We start from the raw sequence: 21,318 nt of genomic DNA, 5'->3' as shown, positions 1-21,318 counted from the left end.
CACGTTGCCAAGTAATCGTTACTGTACATGCCGGGACTTTTACCTGTCGCCCGCTAGGGAGTCCCGCTCTTTGGACAGTCAAAAGCCGTGCGCAGTTCAGAACTGCACCAAATACTGTAACCGAGTACGAATGCTGCACACGCACACTTGAATTTAGAGTATATTAACTTTATTCCAAATACACAAAAGCACACACAGTTAAGTAAATACAAGCCTAATGATCTTCAAGTAAAAACGCCACAAAATACCAGAAAAACAGATCAGCAACCACAGATGAATATCTTGAGCTGGTAAACGTTAAGGCCTACCTTTCAATATGAATAATAGCTTACATTAAATACAAAATGTTCTGTGAACTTTTTAAATGTCACGTACGTACATCACCCACATGCCATGGTTTGTGGCAGCAGATGTCTGAATATTAACCCCTAATGGTTTTCAAAAAACCTACTTTTTTGCTCTTGGTCAAAATGTTCTGGGAAAACACAAACTAATAAACCAAACCAAAAACAACAAACAAAACGTCTGCTGGATAAGCAGAAATACATGAATCACTGCATAACATAAACAACTACATCATGGCACCTAGGTGATTATTCAACACTTGTGATAATGTGTAGTATAATGTGTAAGTATAATGTGTAATACAGTACTTATCCATGGTCACATGGTCATTAAATCTGCATTTTATAATTGTTAAAATTAATAAATTTCTTACAATCTAATCAATTTACATAATTTTAATGTACAATATTAGCTATTTCTTGTAATACCCTTCTAATTATATAATTCAAAATTAGGTTACTTTAAAATAAAACCTATACTATACTGTAATTTTGCCCTCATGATGTACAGTAAGAAAATAATTATTTCTTTCAATTGAGTGATACAAAATCTTTTTCTTGATGAATTTGGGTTACTGTCCTTTAATTTTCTTAGTAACCTTTAGCCTGTGAATTAGTGAAACATAAATAAATTATATTGGTGTAGCTTAAAAATGAATGAAGCCAATAATTTTTGCCTTAACCATTCAATAAATTCAGTTGTTTTGAAAAATCTTGCACATGACTTGCACAATACACAGTATCTGAGAACATTAAAGCATTGAAAGATTAGGATCTGGAGAAAATCCAGGCATCATTAACAACAAACGTATGAGTCTAAACTGTGCCCTGGCCAACAGTCGTAGCATTTTGCAGCTGCTGCAGCTTTTCCTGCAGTTCCTGCGCACAGCCTGAAAGATCCATGTAGTGTAGTGTACAGTAGATGTTCTCCAGGTCTGCGCCACACCTCTGACTCCAAAGCCGCAGCATCTGGTATTGCTGCTCCAGGTAGGAGGTGCCTGCCTCCAGTTCCACTCTCTCCATCTGCTCATCAGACACCGACAGCAGGCGCAAGAACTCCTTCCAGCGGCGCACTGGAACCTGTCTGATGATGGCATAAAGCACAGGCGCTGACCATGTTTCCTTGGGCATCTCGCACCTGCCCATCCCTGAGGAAAAAGGATACTTGTTCATTGATGTGGTTGATGTGGTTGATGTGGTTGTTTATTGAATGCTTATAACAGTGTAGTATGGAGGGTTGAGTTTACAAAAAGCCAGACTAATTCACCTCAGTTATAAAAAAAAACTAGATTATTAAGATTACTATGATTTATTGAAGCAAGATTATCAATTTTTTCATTTTCATTTTTCATTAAAGTGGTATTAATTAGACATGATAACAATTATCATGTGTAATTAATTAGACTCTGACAACACCAAATATTCCTATAGGTTTTAAGATGACCTATACTGATGTACAATCAACACCACAAAATTAAATATTCTTGTCTAATATTGAAGAACCTCCTACACAGTTTATATAAGGCCTCTCTGGAAAGAGGATGCTCACATGTTTCTGCAGAAGTCAGATTCATGCTAACTGCTTCACTGTGTAGAGAGGCCACAGGAAGTGTGAGATGTAGATAGGTCAGAGCACACCGGGCTGTCCTATCTGATTTAGCAGCTTCTGCGCAGCCCTCCTATCACTGCCTGACATCAGCATGCCTCCAGCTTAGCTGAGACCTTCACAAACACTCCCCTGATTGACATAAGGATAAGGCTCCAAGTTGACAGGAAAGACTGTTTCTCGCATGTGTTTTCAGTTTGAAACACAGTGCTGAACTACTAACTAAAAGTTATCTGTACTACACAAGACTAACTAAGACTAAATTTGAGGGAGGAAGTACAACTCAAACCCAATATGCCATAATGGACATGTTGATACACCAAGTTACTCTAAGTTCTAACAGCAGTTTCTCTAAGCACTATTAAAAATGTGATGAGGCATTCCATGCAAAATATTTAGAGAAATACATGATGTAAGAATACTATGCCTTTTGTGTCCCCATTTGCAATTAGAGGAGCAGTCAGGGTACTCCAGGCCACATTGAGAAGTCTTTGTTTGTGTTTGGTCTCAGGAAATTCACTGGTGGGTTCAGGGTTCACATACTTTAAAAACAGAGAAGTAAAAGATCATTTTACAAATATAAAGAATACTAAATTGGTGGCTCATGAAAGGTTAGAAATGGTACATACCAGTGGGAAAGGAGTGTTGTGTAGAACACATTTATCTGTAAACAATAAATACAAACTTCGTTAGCATCTGTTTACCAAAATGAACATATATTTTTCAGCCAACACATATTCAGCACACAAACACCTGCACTCAGTGTTCACCATATCATAGTATACACACACACACATCACATTCCCCTAAAGAAAAACCCTTCAATGGTTCAATTCATCACGAGTGAGAAAGCATACTCACCAGGTAATACCTGTACATTTGGCAAGTTTCTATTATGTTCAGCACGTAAATCATTCTTTTCATGGTCCAAACAGCACAGCTTCCTCCTCCTATATGCAAAGTATATGAGGGGGACACCAAGAAGCCCCATTGGTAGCAGGGTGCACAAGATGATGACAAACTTCTGGGGGAGCCAGCCAGGATTAGGGTCTATGAAAATACATCAAAAGACCATTCATATCATAACAGCTGGATATCTGTTACATAATTGAAACATACAACAGATACAATATAGTGGGTTTTGTCTATGTGTATATATTCATTTTAGACAAATGCCTTCCAAGGCCTTCCAGTGTCCTTAATATATTTAAATATATGTGAAGGTTTGTGAAATATGTTTGGCAGATTGTGTTAGTATGTTACCTGATTTACAAAAATATGATTGACAGGACTCATCAATGCATTGGCTTTGGTGCCTAAAGAGAGAGATAAAAAATTACATTATATATATATATATATATATATATATATATATATATATATATATAAAGAGAGAGAGAGAGAGAGAGAGAGAGAGAGAGAGAGAGAGAGAGAGAGAGAGATTCAAAATTGTAGTAAAGTACACAGTTTCCAGAGAAACAGAATGTTTCGGACAGAGGTCCTTCATCAGCTGTGCAAGCAAAGTGCTTTTGAATTAGTAGTAGGAAGAGCCAGTTTATATATGAAAAGGTAGATGTTTAAATCATAACATTCATTTCATGGGGTACTAAAGTTCCAAGAGAGCAACAACTGGCAATACAAACAGATATGTAATTAACGCAGTCTCCATTAGTATTAAAATGCCTTGCCATTGGAAACGACAATTCCTTAATTCTGATGGTCTGAAGGTGTTCAACAAACCAATCAGCAAACCTTCTCTTGGCTTCTCAAATATAAAACAGATTACATCTATTACAAGTAATACAGTAGACAATTCCCGCAGTGATGCATGAGGATGGATGGGTGATGACAATTTATCCTTTTGTTATTTTAACAAAAGTTATTTTAGTGGCTGTGGTAATAAATTGTCATGTAGCACATCTAGAGTGGTTGCAGGCTACAGTACCACAGCAATTATTTGAATGATCATTTATCTCACTCTTGACAAGCAAATCTGATGTTTTTGTCTAGTCTGTAGGAACTTAGTGGAGGATCCTTATTAAAATAGGATGTGGTCTGCATCGTCCTGGAGGATTCTGAAGTGTTTAAGTATAATATCAGCTACTGTTTTATTTGTAGGATGATAAGTCAGCACCAATGAATTTCATAACAGTAGATTGTTTATAGGTCAGTGCCTCTACTCTCTGAACAGGTAAAACACGTGTAAAGGCATGATGGCAAAAACATGTGCATGATGCATAGAGTGAGTGTGTGTATATATGTTTAAAATTTGCACCTATCAAGTAAATAAATCTATATTTCATGAAGCTAGTTATTGGGTAGCGTTTTTCCATTCCACCCTTTTTCTTTCACCCAACCAACCTGGCTCCACCCATTCACCTCGGCTTCATCTATCCTCCCTGGCCTTGCATATCCACCCTGGCGTCAACCTGGAACCTAGAGCCCTAACCATCCAAATCTGCTCCCCACTCATCTAAATATGTGTTTGTATATATACAGTTGTTTCACCCAGGTTGTTTTAGGGGCAGCTCTGAGTCTTGATTAGTACTCAAACATGCATCTAAATCTGTTATTCTGACATTTGCTTACTGTGTCCCTCACTTTTTCTAGTTCACATTTTCCAATTTTTCTTCTAGTTTTACTGTTCCTTCAAGTTTCTTATCAGGTTGTTGACCTTGCTACTGTGTACCTGGTTTTGGGCTTGGATTCACCTATGCTAATGATGTCTGCCTGCTTTATGACACTGCCCTGTTCTTCATCATCCAAGCATTAAGCACATTGTCTTATACACTATAATTTTCTCCTTAAATTGCACATTCTACAAGCACATTCCTAGCCACCCTGTGGTATCAATGCCTGCCCACCCTGTGGTATCAATGCCTACCCACCCTGTGGTATCAATGCCTACCCACAATGGGGTATCAATGCCTACCCACAATGGGGTATCAATTCCTATTGAAACAGGGGTATCAATTTTCTTTATATTTACTTTATTAGCTATTGCTCTTTTAGCACAAACAATATTTTCAAATGCATTTAAAATGTAGATTAAAAAACATGTACATAGCTTCAGCTAGTGTCAACATGCTCATAAAATATGCCAATAAAGGCTGTAATATATAAGATTTTAGTATTTTAACTGTGACTGAAAAAAAAGTGATTTTAAAGACGAGTGATAGTATGTTTGGGACAGTAACTGTATATTTCAGAGAAAGGTTTATGTAATTTCTGCAGGAGAGCTGAACTTTGCAAAATGGCAGGAAATTTTGACAATGATGCTCCTGTATGCAGGAAACCCACAACCCACTAACCTATATGCTATATGATTTCACTATGAAGAATCAAAAATAATGAATCATTTTCATTTTTGAAGTGGTTATAGTTCTAAAGGTTTTCATCTTAGTCAAATTTAGGCCATTTTTGAAACTTAAAATTAATTAAGTCTAAACAGACTAAAGACTAAACAAACAAGAAAACAAAAAAAAACAAGAACTACAAGAAAGCACAATGGCTACGGTGAAAAATGCTGAACAATTATACAAAATGTCTTACTTGATACATTGTATGCATTTTTCCTCTTCATTCAAATACTCACAAGGTTTACAGTGGTCTTTACATTCAGGGCCTGTTGAACCATGACAAATACAAAATCCTAGACGGTCAATGTATAATGTTGTTACATTAAGTTAAATACGTTGGATTGCGGACAGCTTTGTCTACCTATTTTATTATTTGTTTCAATTACATATGTGAACAAATATAATAATTGAGTAAAATTCACATTTTGTGACATGTTAAATTCAAATGTGTCACAGAATCGGTTTCTTTTCTAACAGACCGTTGACTTACATGTGCTACAGTTCTTGCAATTTGTACAGTTCATACAGGTCCAACTGTTGGAGTTGTTCACTCTGTAAAAGCCACCTTTGCAGCCACATATCTCGTTCCTCTTGGACGTGCAATTACTTTTACTCTTCTTATTCTCTGTAAAACCAAAACATTTCAGTCAAACCTCATTTTACACCAAAATATAAAATAACTACACTTAAAATCACATGTAACAATATTCCACTCACCCAAAGGATCACACCGACTGCAAGGCAAACACTCCCCTAAAGTGTTATCAATGTCCATGTAAGACCACTCAGGACATTTCTCGCAGATCAAAGTTCCATTTCTACATTGACGCTTCTTAAAAAGGCCTGAATGACCAGAATTACAACAGCAGAATGAATTTACCAAACAATACAAGCATAAGATAGAAAAATACAAAGAAATTATATTTTGAAGTGTATAAATCTCATTTATGTTTCATATTAATACGTTGCAGTAAGCTCTCCAGACAAAAAGATGTCTTGTTCACTAGTAGTAGGGCCAAGTTATTCATTGACAATTGGATTTGCACCAGAATGAATGTATCAAAAATAAATCAGACTGTCTGTTGTTGGCCACACTCTGATGTTGCCTTTTGTGCTTTATATCCATACACAACAAAACACTGACACTCTCACATTCCAGAGTGGCAATGCTTAAGGCTCAATCTGGGTATGACTCGATTAAAGAACAATGGGACGCTAGCCACCAAATTTAGCCACTCAAATCCTAAAGAAAACTTGTGAGATTATTTGGAACAGCATCTGAAATGCCAAAATAGGCATTCACAAGATCTATAGGAAGTGTGCTACAAGTTAATAGAAGAGTGGGATTAATTTGACAGGAGCTATGCCAAAAGTATGGTTGCAGACATGCACAATAATCCTTTTCACGGCTGCATCTCTTGTTTTAGTAGAATCCATAACTGACAGAACTGGTGCTATTATTAAGGTGAGGCATAACCAAAAATTACGGAAGAAGTAACATGCACAACCATTTTTTTCTGGGGAGCTTATTTATGAACATGTTTATTCTACAAGAAACACTTGAGATCAACACTTCCATGGAGCTGATAAAACTGGCAAAGCCATGCAGAAGTATAGGACATGGAAAAGGATGGGTGCTTAAAAAGTATCAAGACATGGCCTCTGCAACTACTGCTGCTATTAGCACTTTAGCCCTCCTCATCACCCATCCCAGTCCCAGAAACTATCAACATTTATGATATACATGACAAGGTTCCCATTTAGAAACACATGGCACCCAAAAGGGCTTTGATTTGAAGGACAGCAAAGAAAATAGTGGGGTTTTTTTTACTCATTTTACACACTCTAGGTAAAAGGAGACATTAGATTTACCTGGTGAACATGTTTTGGATGTCTCAGTGAGCACCTGATTTGGAGTCAATATGTTTGGACAGTCCTTTATTTTATGTTTACTTTCGCACAAACAGGTTGCAGTCAGAGAAAGTGTCTGCAGCAAAAAATGGCACATACACAACTGATCAGCATTCAAGAAACTGCAAATCAAAAAACAGAAACCTATGGATGAGTACCATAATTGAATGTATTTCCCTCTTTACAGTTTTAACCTCTGTTACTCTATATAATACCATTCTATATTCTGTTGAATGTCAATAGCTGTGCCAAGATAAAACTGTTGTTTCTTTAGTCATAAAATTTAGCTGACACTTTTATCCAAAGAAACCTATAATTATGACTAAGTACAACTTGGGCAATTGAGGGTTAAGGGCCTTGCTCAGGGGCCCAACAGTGGCTTGAACTAGCAACCTCACAATTATAAGTAAAGCACCTTAACCACTGCCCTAGATAAAAACATAATAGCAGAAGTAGCATGAAACCATAAAACCTTTCCTGAGATTTTTTTGTATGAAATGTCTGGTACATCAACAATGATTTTCATACTAAGACTGCAGTGCCCTGTTGTGAGTAAATGTAGTAGAGATTTATCTACCAATTAAATTAAAATGAAAAAACATTCAATCTTCTAGAGCTTTTTGTTGTCTGATGGTTCTGGCTTCTGTGAGTCTGACAATGAAAGATAAGCTGTGCACAATTCAGTTTGCAGCTTCAGCACACGAACATAGCTATAAAAATTGAGAGGGACCATTGAATGAAGAATCAGGGTCTAGTATGCAATGTTCGTGTAATTTAAGCAGAGATCATTGAATGAAGTGCTTTCTGAAATCAAAGATACTGCAGATTGCATCCATTTAAAATCAATTTCAAAATCCAAATAAAGATTTGTAGGTTGGATAGAAGACCTATTTTAGAATAAGACCAAATTTTTAAGGGTGTGGAATAGCATGTTGATGAATTAACACAGAAGTCTTTTCAGATTAGTCTTCCTTTAACTATGCTTCTCTTGGCAATCTTGATTTGGCAACAAATGCTGGAAGTGTTGTCTTATGTAGTACCTCTTAAGCATTCTAAATAGGTGAAAAACAACCCAGCACACTCTTCCTTGGTGGTTGTTATAATTCAGAGCCAGGGCAGGTACTTAGCTGGTATGAAATGTCCTAATGTAACTTTATGTTCAATATTTTACCAGTTTGTTCTGAAGCAACAGGCACTTTAACAAACCATCATTCAATTATCCAGCTAGCACTAAGATTCCCCTTAAAGGGTCAAGGAAAAAACCTTCAGACTTTCAGATATATGCACTAAAGAATAATCAACACACTTGGGCCTCAGCCTGTTGAACATAATGAAAATGACTTAGAAGTGAATAAGAATGATTTGTAGAAGAAAACAAAAGATTTCCAAAAATACTGGAGATTACAATGAGCTTCTATAACTAAAAGTAGAGTAAGAGCAGACTAAGAGTAATTAATGAAATTAATCATCTTGTAGTTTAATTACATAATGTATAAAGCACACATGTAACTATTTTTAATTTAAGTTTTAGGATTGCAGATAAACTAATACTTTAATTACATTATACAAAAGGCACAAATATACAAGTTTAAATTGAGATTTTTAGGCTACTTACCAAAACAAAACACAGTGAAGACATGGTCATAAAGCGATACCTTTTAAATTCCCAGTGACCATGAGCAGGACTATGTACTGCAATCGCATTTGTCTATATATTATAAACACTACCAAATAAATACATGAATTTTTTTTTTTTTAAACAACCAAAAAATAGGAAAATGTTTCCCTTCTGCTACATTGTAGGCTCAGATACACACATATTTCCAATTTCACTGCACTATAGTTGTGAGCCTCCACAAAAAGGCAGATTATTATAACAGGAAGTTCAGTCTCAAAAACATAAAATTTTATGTAGTGGAAACGTAAAAGATCTTCTAAGAAATGTGACACAGGAAAACACGTCAAACAACTAACCACTGTTCCAGCACTGGCTTTGTAAAGTCTTGGTACATTTGGGGTTAAGATGATAAGACTTTTTTTAAGTGTTAGTTTTGTTGCACAGCCTATAACCCGCAGGTTCCTCTGTAAAGGGATGTCATTGTAGGATGTTCTTAATTAGTCACTAACTTCCGATTATGGATCCTCCTTTGTGTGGGTAATATTAGATTTTTTTTTTTTTACTGTAACTTATAATGACATCTAGCGGAGATTTAAAAATCAGGACCTAGATGTTGTATATTTGCACTCTTCATCGCTACATTGAAATGGGTGGTTGCAGACAAGCACCCAATAATCAGCATCTCTCGTTTTAGACTTATGTAACTTTCAGCCCTCAGATTTTTCACGCTGTACATGCAGTGTAAAGAGACAGTGCAAGGAAAATAGCATTAGAAAAACCCTTCCTTTGACTCCTGTGCAATCAAAATTCCTCATAAGTGAGCATCCGGTGACTCAGATGGCTATATGGAGGCGCATATATCACTTTAACGTGTTTTTTTAATCTATTATTTAGGTTCTCTTGCAAGGGAAATCTGCACCTGTAATAGAGGGTTAGTGGGCAACATTTTACTCCTTGCCAATATAGAACAAATATTTAAATATTTTACACATACCTGCAGAGTGGAGACTGGTTGTCTTTTAGCTATGCGGAAAGCTAACCACCTCCACATATTTCTCTATGCAAATGTGCTTCGTTTGCATTTGTAAAATATTTTTGTGCATTCTTTGACCAACATCGGCAATAAACTCATAACCTGATTATCTTATATCCATCTTTAAGGAACAATAACAGTCTGTTTAAATGTTTTAAGGGTACATGTAGGTAAAATGCTGTTTCAGTACTCAACATCACTTTACTGATCATAGGTAATATTAGATCATCAAGACTGGTAACCCTGGGGCTATGCAAAACCTTGTGGTAATAATGAAGTTCTGGAGTGACTCATCATGGTTAAGATGTAACAACTTTCAAGGAAATCATAAAACATGACAGTTATCAAAATAAGGGGTATAATATAATATAATATAATATAATATAATATAATATAATATAATATAATATAATATATCCCTGGGATTTGTCTATGTGAAATGTATATCCACAGTGATTTTCCTAAATAACATTACTATACCCTTTGTCAAAAAAATAGCTTTAACCAATGTAAATGAAACTGAACTATTTAAAACTTTTAGCTACAGTTTATTGGTAAATTCATACGAATTGAAGCTTTTACAACATAGTTATTATTAGATGGTCCTTGCAGTCTTCTGATTACTAGTCAATTACTTTAACCACTGAGCTACCAATGCAACAAATGTAATGTCAAACCTGTAATATCAATAGATAGATAATCTACCATTTTTATAGTAAGTTCAAGTTATTTGTAGGCCACCCTTAAACTACTTTACATGGGAAACAGTGATGTGGCAAGTTTTAATTTAGTCATTAACTTAGATTATGACTATAGAATCTCATTTATGTAGGACTTGTTTTAGGTTTTATAGGCTACTGTAACAAGACTATTGATAATATTCAGAGGTGACTTAATGAAGCACTAGTCTTTTAAAAAATCGTAAACTTAGGTACAATAAAAATTGCATATTACATTTGTCAACAATACACTTAGCCTAAGGGGGTGGTGACGGACATTTCTAATATCCCTCCTCCTGACTTCAGCTCTGCTTGCAGACTTACCCTTGTAGCTCACGTTATCCCACCATATGAGACTATTTTTACGATATTACTGGAGTGTGAAAGGTTAATCCAATTTAGCATTAGACCTAACTGTAATTATTTAACTCCCTACTGCGAGAAAATCTAAATTCCCGTTGTTAGAGCCTTCATGCGTAACACCCAGAAGTAAACGACCGGTGACCCGGAAGCTCTGAAATCTGGAGGCACATAGAAAGAACATCAAGCTCTTTTAGCGATAATTTAGGTCCTCTTGCGAGGGAAAACTGCAGTCGCAATAGAAGGTTAGTGGACAACATTTTACTCCTCCTTGTAAATATACAACGAATAATTAATTGTAATACATACCTGCAGAGTGGAGACTGGTTGTCTTTTATCTACGCGGAAAGCTAAACATCTCCCAAATTTTCATTATGCGAATGCGTTTTCGTTTGCATTCGTAAATTATTTTTTGTGCACATTCGCTACACCAGTATTATAAGATAGTCATAACGACGGATGGTGGAAAAACTGAATGCTGGGCACCGCGTACCAACTGTAAGACAATTTAGCAGGCATGATTGTTGTAGGAAGTGTCATTTTTTTTTTCAAGGGGGCCGGGCAATTCAAAGGTGCAATTCTTGGTAAACAAATCCACACGTTAGCACAAACATTGCTTTGTTGTGTGCTCTCGGTGTTCATCATGAACTAAGTGTACATTTGGGGTCTGCAGAATATGGCGCCCTTCCTTATGAAAATAAGACAGGCTGCCATTTTTGTTTTTTCTTTTGTCTGAATTTTTTTGGTAAAACTGTCTGAGAACGTCTGTGGTGTGTAGTCACAGGAGGAGGTATCGGGAGGTCCCGCAGTCAAATACATCGTTCGCTTAACCAGTATAGGTTTCTCTGAAATGGGTAGTCTATGAATTTCAAACGCACTTGGAAAAAAAAAAAACTTTTACAACTTTTGTATTCCTGTCAAGGGACGGCGCCTGTGAACTCCACAGCAATTGAGGTTTTATTGGTAGTCTTATTTATTAGTTAACAGCCACTGATGTTACTAAGGAAGCAGTTGGCTTCTCATGAGCGATAGATTTGACTATTTATTGTTATAGCCTAATGTTAAAATGATAAATATGTTCAAAGGCCGATTCTTTTTTTTTCTTTTTTTAATGGCAAAACACTGGTTAAAAAGCATCCAGTATGATTACGTTTTAACAAGTCACGTAGCTAGACAATTGTCTTCACTGAGTTGTGACAATTAAACAATTAACAATTAATTTTCAAAGGCCGTGGTTTGCGTTCGTTGAAGGGATGGCAGAGCCCCGGTTCAACAATCCTTATTTCTGGCCACCACCGCCCTCCATGCCTGGTCAGGTGAGTGAGTTGTCTTTTTGTTTCCTAATTCATCCTGCATTCATATTATAATGCCACTTTAAACAGTCACATTATACCAAGCATTGGTATAATTTATTATTGACGTTTATGACTTTTTCCTTAGAAGCTCACATTAAAACGTTTGAGGTAATCCATTCTAAATGGAGTTAATAGTGGTTAAATCACATTTGCATAATAAATCAACCATACGTCATGCATACAAATGATTATATTTTAATCAAATTAATCTTATTTCAGTCAAGAATTTCTTGAATTAGACTTTCTGGTAAATTATACCACTAGAGGGAGCCGCAGAAGTAAAACGTTTGTAACCAAATTCTTAGTTTGTACACTATGTACTGATTTACCTGAGACTTTGTTTGGGGTCAATTTATATAGCACTCGTTTCTCATTTTAGTGTGCCATTTTCCTTTTTTATCCACTATTACAATATTCCACCATGAACCACAACAGATATTGTGAAATGTAATTTTTGTTACCAGTTGAACACAATGTAACATCAATAAAGTCCCTCCACCCATACCGTAGAGTATTTCTCACCTAGTAATGTCCATGTCCCCAGTTGAGCATAACAAATGATTCTTACAGCTGGATAACCTGGTTCTAATCAACAAGATCAAAGAGCAGCTGATGGCAGAAAAGATCAGAGCTCTGCTTTTGCCACCCACCACTGTTCCCTCTCAGCAGACCCTGCTGGTGGCCTCACCGCCCTCAGACGCTGGCCAGCACGTGATGTCCATCCCCAAGCTGCAGCAGGTGCCGGGTCTGCAGGCCCACAACTCGCAGCCAGACATCGCCCTACACGCTCGCCCAGCCTCCAGCACAGTGGCAGGTACTGGGCATCGGGCAAGGAGCTATTATTAGTGAGGTCCAGGTTGACTTTGTGGGTTTAGGAGGAGGGTTAGTTTTTAGGTAGTATGAGCAGGGGATCATGTATAAATACATGTAAACATGTTATGTTTACTAACCCATGTCATTTATGATTTATGTATCACGGTAGTGTGTGATGCTGAATACTTATTTTCTTCCTGATGATCTAGATTTGAACATGGATGATAAGTCAGCTGTGAAGGCTAAAGGATTATGGGAAGACTGGCATATGCGCCAAGCTGTTGACCAGGCTGCAAGAGTAAACCATCGTTCAGGTATGTCATTCAACGCAACTCATCTGTTTTAATATTACAGGACTTTACAGAACCAGACATTTATAAAGGCATTTTTGCTTACATCACTTTTTATGGTATTATTAATAATTATCAAATATAATGTCTTGCAGATATTTAGACATATTACTGTTGTACCCCGTTATCAGAGAAATCCCCCTTTTTTCTCTCCACTGCCCCCCCCGCACAAATAAACAAACTGTTCAGTGTCCTTTAAATCTACTTCTTCAGGTCCCAAAAAGTTGGTTAGTGCGTTAGAATGCGCTGTCTAGGAATTCATGAAGGCAAACTCTCAACAGCCACTTCCTTTTTAGCTCCGTGTTCAGACTTCCACTTTGTTGATGGGTGGTTGATGATTGTTCTTTGAGGAAGAACAGTGTAACTTCTAATGTAACTTTTCATTGGTGTGGCAAAGGCTGAGGAAGGCAACCATACCCAGGTCTCAGAGCTGGGTCCTACAGGTGGTAAACATCTGCCACGACCACCGGCCCAAAGAGCAAGCTCTGCAGCACCGCAGCCAGAGCTCCCATTTTACCTTCCTGAGCGAGGGTATTATTTTGACTAATTCCAGCAATTTATTTGTATCTACACTTGCCAGAGTTTACAAAAATGACCTATTTTGCACCTTTCTGTCTATGCCTATCATACTTGATATAAATTCAACATCAATTTAAGATAAAGATAATGGTTTAGGGAACAAATGCCTTTCAGGAAATTTGAGTTATTATAAGCACTGCATCAGAATTGTGTGCATAGAGGTATCCCTATATTAAGTTAAAGCTATTATTAATATTTCTTAATAGCTAACAGTAATTAGAAGTGTGAAGTAATAATGCCACTCACCTTGCTCTTTAAAGACATACTTTTGACATGCTGGATCCGTGGAGTAAATCAGTTAGTACAGGTGGTCGGACAGCACGCGTATAATACGCTATGGTTTATTTGATTCAGGACACATTTACCAAGACATGAACATTTCAGCCTTAGGCCTTCATCAGCGTGTTTAACATTTGAAACCTCAAACCATTTATACAAAAGAAAGGCCACTCCCATGGACAGGTTATCGATATGCCAGATGTGTTTGACATTAGCATTCATATTTCAAACTAATATCTACAGTATAGTAAAAAGTAAGTTACATGTATACAGAGTTCAAGGAAGAAAGACGGATCAAAGTAAGATATACAGAATTTTTCATAATTGTATTTGTATTAATAAATAAGTGCATAATATTGATCATATTTATAGACGGCATGATAAAACAAAATCTTTGTTCATCTCATTTGGGTGCACAGACTTGGGATTGAAAATGTACCATGACTCCTTCTGTAAGTTTCTCACAGCTAACATCAGACAGCCTAATTTAAACACCCCGAACATTAAAAAAAACTACGAAACACAACCATGTTCTTCCTCTTCAACGCCAGGCCTGACACCATCGTCTCGAGCAGACACCCACAGCACTTCTGAGGCCATGACCCCCACCACGCCTACGTCCAGCAGTCAGAACCGGCTGGGGGGAGCACCGTCCTTGAACGTGATCTCGGGCCTTGCCAATGGCCCTGGCATGGACCAGGTGAAAAGCGGCAGCCTGGCAGGGATGCTGGGCCCACAGCCCAAGGCCCCGCGCGGCCGCAAGAAGATCAAAGCGGAGAACAGCACGGGACCTCTGCTGGTGGTACCCTATCCCATCTTGGCCTCAGGCCCTGACCAGTCCGTCACCATCGCCAAAGAGGGCAAAACCTACAGGTGTGAATGTTAATGGAGATATTATTCATCTGTATTACGCCTGCGTAATAAGTGTAAATTTATAAAATGTTACTTTGCCTATGCATATTATACATACAGCAGCCAATTTGGCATGAAACATGTTTAGTTTAGTTAATACTTATATGCTAGTTAATATGATGTGTACACATGCAGGGCTAAATAGTGATAAACAGACAAGTTATTTTCTTCATTTACTGAATCGTGGTGGTGGGGGTGCTCACCAGTATGTACACCCTTTCCTTGACCCTTTGGATGCTTGTGCTCTCCGCAGGTGTAAAGTGTGTCCACTCACCTTCTTCAACAAGTCAGAGATGCAGATTCATTCCAAGTCCCACACAGAGGCCAAAGCCCATAAGTGTCCGCACTGTTCGAAGACTTTCGCCAACGCCTCGTACCTAGCGCAGCACCTCCGCATTCACTTGGGGATCAAGCCTTACCACTGCTCCTACTGTGAGAACTCCTTCCGCCAGCTGTCTCACCTGCAACAGCACACCAGGTCAGTGGTCCTGGCAGAAGCTGCATATCAAGCTCGAATCAAAATCTATTTAAGCACACTAGAGCACGCTGCCTCACTGGGCAGTATCTGCAGTCAGAATACGATGGAAAGCTGTGTTTACTTTTTTAATAGGATCCACACTGGGGACAGGCCATATAAGTGTGCCCACCCTGGATGTGAAAAAGCATTCACGCAACTCTCGAATCTACAGGTGAGTGGATGATCTGAGTTTATGACCAGCGGGAGATGGGTATGACTGAGGGAGAGTCTGGCAGTGGTCTAATGTGGGCTGGCATGATCACAGATGTAGAATTACTGATAAACCCAAAATAACAGGAATATATTTAAAATAGACCTGAGTTAGCAGGATTGTATTTATTCTAACAGTAGTTCTGTCATAATGTGTTTAGACTTTTGCCTTACCATATTCCAGTGGATTTAGACAAATCTAATGTTTTTACTGATTGAATCACATTGATATTTTTTAACCCATTTTACTGGCATTTAGTTGATGATGCAGTGACATACAGCTGGCCAACAAACAACTAAGCAGTTACCAGTTTCTTCTGGTGTCCTAAAACAGATTCTTACCTTGTTCAGCCATTTTGGACTTTATGCAAAATGTCATTATTTCTTTTCAAATCCAGTGCACCGGAGTATAGAACCCTACGAGCAAAAAAACGGTCACTGTCCAAATACTTGTCAACTGCACGGTAGCGCATGTATATTCTGGCTTTAGTGGGTCTCCACTATGGTGAATGCTAAATGCAGTCATAAGATACCTTTCATTTCCCAGTCTCATCAGCGGCAGCACAACAAAGACAAGCCGTACAAGTGTCCGAATTGCTACCGTGCCTACACAGACTCCGCCTCCCTTCAGATCCACCTGTCAGCACATGCTGTGAAAAACGCTAAAGCCTACTGCTGCAGCATGTGTGGCCGCGCGTACACATCAGTGAGTACTGGCTTTTTTTTCCCCCCTGGAAGCAGGGAAATGGGGTAAACCTCAGAATTCAGGTCATAATGTATTTTTCTGCATTAAGTAGTAACATTTTAGTTGTAGAATGTGTAGAAGGCTCACCTGGTGGAGCATGGAGCAGGAAACATCTACAGGTTTGGTTCCCAAGGGAGCACATGTACTGATCTGTCAAATGATATAAAATTGAAATGTGTACTGTAGTGTACTGTAGTGTACTAATGATAATGGTAAGAAAAAGTGAGGAAACATTTATTTGGAGAAACAGTGCCTAAAATGAAAATGACTCATGCATTGACACACACTATTGCTACCGAACACTATAGGTTAATATAAATCACGCCTTTTGCCAAGGAAATTTCACGCACGATTGTTAAGTCGATATGTTGTTCATGTTTATTCATCAATTTTTCTAACTTGATGTCAATAGTGATGCAAGTAGGCTTCTAACACATCTCCTGTTTCCTGTTGTTGCTTGCTGTTCACAGGAGACCTACCTTATGAAGCACATGTCCAAACACACAGTAGTGGAGCACCTCGTAAGCCACCACTCGCCACAGAGAACAGAATCTCCCAGTATCCCCATACGTGTCTCTCTCATCTGAGCTTCCCTCTACTTCTCTTTTCACCTTCTCTTTCTTTAAAGGGAAAACATGGGGTTTTTTGGGATGTTTGTGCCTGCTAGGCTGCTCTTCTGTTGAGAAATAAGAAGACAGGAATACGCAGCCCCCCTCAGTCCTCAAAGGACACCATATCTATTATGTTCTTTGTTATTTTAGCCATTTATTAATGATCCATGTAGCTGCTCAACTGGCTACAGTCTTGGCACCTGGGCTCCAAGGAGAATCAGCACCTGGAGCCAGGCTCAATGGGAATCTAGACATGCATCCCGAGGACAGGGCAACAGGTTTGTCCCTGCTGGCTCCTTCTCACATTATGTCATGGATGGTGTGCTAGGGAGACATCCAAAGATAAGCTTTAAGCACTTTCCAGCCTTGGGGTTTTAGCTCGGAAGCTTGCATGGTTTTCAGACGGGAAGTAAAGGCCTTGCTTTGGGGCTATCACTCTTAGAAAGTTGAACTGCTGTTTTGTTTGTCAGTTTGTCGCCATTTTAGTTAAGGCGCCATCAGGTTTTACAGGGTAATGTGTTCAGTCTTCGTGTGGAAATGACTATTCCTCCACTTTAAGCTTCTTTAACCCTTGATGAACAGATATCAGATCCTGGGTTAAAAATGAAAAGTAATATCACAAGTCATGCTTAAATGTGTTGTCTATATGGTGAGCATGGTTTTGGGAAGGGCATTTCAGAAGTTGCGAATCCTAGCAGCTAGTTTATGAATTTACCGTTTAAAGTGTGGACACAATGGAGTAAAGCATGGCTAAGAGTTCAGGTAGCAGTGCTAGAAGCAAATGGCGTGAAACAGTCAGCTGTTTCTGTAACTTGGTATTGTTACCAGAATAGCGCATAGGGCTGAATTCTGAGCTGGCTTTACTATCTCATGCACAAACTTTACTAAATTGTACCTGCACTTTAAACTATAAATTTTAGTGTCAGGTCCCAGATTTTGTAGAGGACAGATCTTGTGGGCCATTGTTATGTGGTAATAGTCCTTTTTATTTTTTTACTGTCTTAGAAGACATTGAAAATTAAAAAACAAAAACAAAACATAAAAAACATTGTGGCTCTGAAGAACCCATAGAAATTGTACAAAGATAAGAGTGCCAGTCTGACCAGGTGCTCTCTAAAATAATTGCTTGTCTTAATTACATCACAGATGTATCCTTTCTGTTGTGCAATGTCATGGAAATCCAATTAGGTTTCCTCTGCTCTCCCTCCTGTAAGGTCAAGCCAAACCGCTTTTCCTTTTTTTCCTCAGCACTTATTCAGACTAATTGCGTTGTGCTATTGTGCATTTAATGGGTCAATGTAATGACACGGAGGTGCTAGTCAAGTATAAAGTGTCATAACCAGAACCGCACGCCCTGGCCAACGTGTGCGTGCTCAGCCAAGCTTTACGTTTCCTCCATCTAAAATCATTAGTGCAAAAGCATGTTGACAAATGACAATTGAATGGAAGTCACGGGTCTGTTGAGTTGGGGGTTTTTTTTGGGGGGGGGGGTGTTTTGTTTTTTGTTTTTTACAGAAGGGTAAATTTTAAAAAAATCATGAATTTGGGAAGGAAAAATTGCTACAAAGATCCATGGGTAAAATCTCAAAATGATTTTCCTATTTGCATGTTGTGTCAAAATAGCAGCTCTTTGGCTCAGAGTTGGGTAGTAGTATAATGTACAAAGAAATTACTCAAGATTCTCCTTCATTGTGGCTATAAATCTAAGGCCAGTATCCTGAGTAAAGTAATTTATCTCATAATGTACATCAGAATGTATTGTAATAGAAAAAAAAAAAAAAAATCCTCTAACAGTATTAAAATTGAGTCTTCCACTCACTAATTTTGAATGTTAAAAAAATGGTCACCATAGATGGAGGCTGATTTAGATCAATCAGTTTTGATATGTACCAGTGTTGTCCTGCTGGTTACCAGAGTGCTGGTAGAACCCCAGACAAAAACCTCACCGTACTATTGACTTTGGTTTAGATATTCTGTAAAGGGATTGCATTTCTATGAAAAATTACCCCAAAATACTTTTACAAAACATGATATGCCCTGGATTTTAAGTATGAATATTAGCACAATGTAATATTACCTAAGAAATAAATGAGTATTTGGCCCTTTAGTGCTTTGCAACCTTATGCTCCATTGGGCCAGTGTTGAGGAGTATTTGTTGAGGAGTGGTGGTAAAAAGGGTCAACACATCCCTGTTCTTTTGCTTTCACATGTGATGCAGTATATAGTATGGTTAGTATGGAGTACAAAACAGTAGTATTCAGTATTAATCTTTTAAGAAAAAATAAAAATTAAAAAAAAAAACTTCTGAAAGTGGGCCCAGACAACCTGTCATCAAATTTATGTGCAGGTGCTTACTGGAAATGACATTCTGCACATAAGTACACAGTTTTGCTTAAACACATCTTTAAATGTATAAACTCTGTTAGTTCAGTAGCTATATTTCCAAGGAAAAAAAACACACCAGACCAAAATGTTGTATTACACTCGCTGATCCACTGAAGCATACCTAGTCTTTTGACTTAAGTGGGTCTCATTCGTTTTGTGTTGTCAAGCAACAATGCAGCTACGTCCATAGCAATTTTTTTGTCTTCAGTCATACTATACCAGTCACTTGTTAAGCTCATATTATTTAATTCATGAACATCTGAGAAACTGCCAGAACATTTTATTAATATGTACATTTTCTTATTTTTATTTTATTGCTGTTTTTTCTTGTTGTCTTCATAGGACCATAAACTTGCTCCCTGAACCTTCCCAAATGTTATTGCCATAATTTTTGTGATGGTTTACCAATTCATACAAATATCGGTTTGAAAACACTTGTAAATGTGACCAAAATAATCAATTTAATTTAGCCCAGTGTTTCCTTTTAAAGAAGATAACTGATGTTTCCGTCTGTTACAGCTTTTCCTTAAAATGAAAATGTATGTCTCCCTACATTTAAAAAATATACAGGCCAGGTAAGGTGTACTTTCTCATAGCAAACCTCTAATGAATGTTGTTTTGAGTACTTGGTAGTGTCTCTCAGTGAGGCCTAACAAGAATCTTCTCATTGTGTGTTATGAAACGTCTATAGAGAGGTATACTGCAGAGCTCAAGGATGTTCGCATATCAAAGCCTTAGTCGGGATGTTTTCGAAAATTTGGGGTATTTATAGTTCCCATAGCGTTCCCATCCCATAGTTTTCTTTTTTCCCCTCTTCATTTTCTTTTAAAACAAGATTAGTCCTATGAATAGGTTGACACTATTTAGCAATAAAACAATGCATCCTAACTAGGGCTTTTAATATAAGACTCAGATTACTTTAGCCAGTTGATCACCTGTCTAAATCCCCCTAAACCAATTAGATGTGTACATTTACTATAAAGTATACTATGTATTCATTAATAGTGCAAATTACAAGGTTTAAATACTGTGCTTTGTTCATTTATGTACCTGTATTTCCAATTATTAATAATTTTGAGTACTTGTTTCTAGTATCCATCTTTTTGTTCTTAAGCCTTAATTTTACTATTGTTCTATGACGGTTGTATTTCTTTCCCCCCCTTGATGCTGATGTTTTCAGTATGTTTTAAGTCTTCTTTTTTTTTCCCTCCGCATGGAATTATCTGACAGTAATTGTTATTAATGAACTGTTAACATATATTATGTATGGCATTGTTACATATGTCTAGAAATTTACTTTTTTTTCATTTGTCTTGCATTGCAGTCTCATATTTGGCTCAATATGCACAGACAATACAGAAAAAATGACTTTAGAAAATATCAGTGTCAAGAACACTTTGTATCTTTATCTTGTTTAATAAACTCAGACTGTTATATGTGTGCCCAGTTTTTTAAAGTTTGATTGAATTCAGATTAGTTAGTAAGGCGGTGCAAAATACGTGAGACCAGGAGGAAAAGGAAGGAGAGGTAGAGTCAGTCATCGTGATGAAGGCATTTACCACAATGGCAAGTCTGACAGGTGAAATGTGCGGATTTCTACTGAAATTAGGAT

At 37.6% G+C, this 21,318-nt stretch overlaps 2 protein-coding genes across 8 annotated transcripts; one reads left to right on the top strand and one right to left on the bottom strand.

Annotated features, from left to right (window-relative positions):
• Positions 1–158: 158 nt before the first annotated feature.
• Positions 159–12,047, bottom strand: si:ch211-112c15.8 (tumor necrosis factor receptor superfamily member 1A). Of its 4 annotated transcripts, none has more exons than XM_035522424.2 (10): positions 11,260–12,047; positions 7,182–7,296; positions 6,027–6,152; positions 5,800–5,934; positions 5,503–5,575; positions 3,214–3,266; positions 2,812–3,000; positions 2,580–2,614; positions 2,378–2,492; positions 159–1,492 (listed from the first exon to the last, which is right to left on the bottom strand). In XM_035522424.2, the coding sequence occupies exons 3-10, from the start codon at positions 6,082–6,084 to the stop codon at positions 1,161–1,163; spliced, it is 990 nt and encodes a 329-aa protein (XP_035378317.1). In that variant the 5' UTR covers positions 6,085–6,152; positions 7,182–7,296; positions 11,260–12,047; the 3' UTR covers positions 159–1,160. The 4 variants fall into 4 exon arrangements, with proteins under 4 accessions (XP_035378317.1, XP_035378316.1, XP_081563111.1 ...); XM_035522423.2 differs by lacking the exon at positions 11,260–12,047 and adding an exon at positions 10,915–11,049; XM_081706985.1 differs by lacking the exon at positions 11,260–12,047 and adding an exon at positions 9,833–10,731.
• znf362b (zinc finger protein 362b) lies at positions 11,055–21,140 on the top strand. Of its 4 annotated transcripts, none has more exons than XM_081706984.1 (10): positions 11,055–11,195; positions 12,179–12,266; positions 12,975–13,119; positions 13,328–13,432; positions 14,746–14,778; positions 14,878–15,199; positions 15,492–15,716; positions 15,849–15,927; positions 16,513–16,671; positions 17,181–21,140. In XM_081706984.1, the coding sequence occupies exons 2-10, from the start codon at positions 12,204–12,206 to the stop codon at positions 17,295–17,297; spliced, it is 1,248 nt and encodes a 415-aa protein (XP_081563110.1). In that variant the 5' UTR covers positions 11,055–11,195; positions 12,179–12,203; the 3' UTR covers positions 17,298–21,140. The 4 variants fall into 4 exon arrangements, with proteins under 4 accessions (XP_081563110.1, XP_081563109.1, XP_026853913.2 ...); XM_081706983.1 differs by having other exon boundaries at positions 12,972–13,119; XM_026998112.3 differs by having other exon boundaries at positions 12,876–13,119.
• Positions 21,141–21,318: the final 178 nt, after the last annotated feature.

Source organism: Electrophorus electricus, chromosome 24 (assembly GCF_041902795.1).
Source record: "Electrophorus electricus isolate QZ-2024a chromosome 24, ASM4190279v1, whole genome shotgun sequence".
Lineage (NCBI taxonomy): Eukaryota > Metazoa > Chordata > Actinopteri > Gymnotiformes > Gymnotidae > Electrophorus > Electrophorus electricus.
The sequence above is the reverse complement of the archived record's forward strand: the minus strand, read 5'-3'. Positions and strand labels throughout refer to the sequence as shown.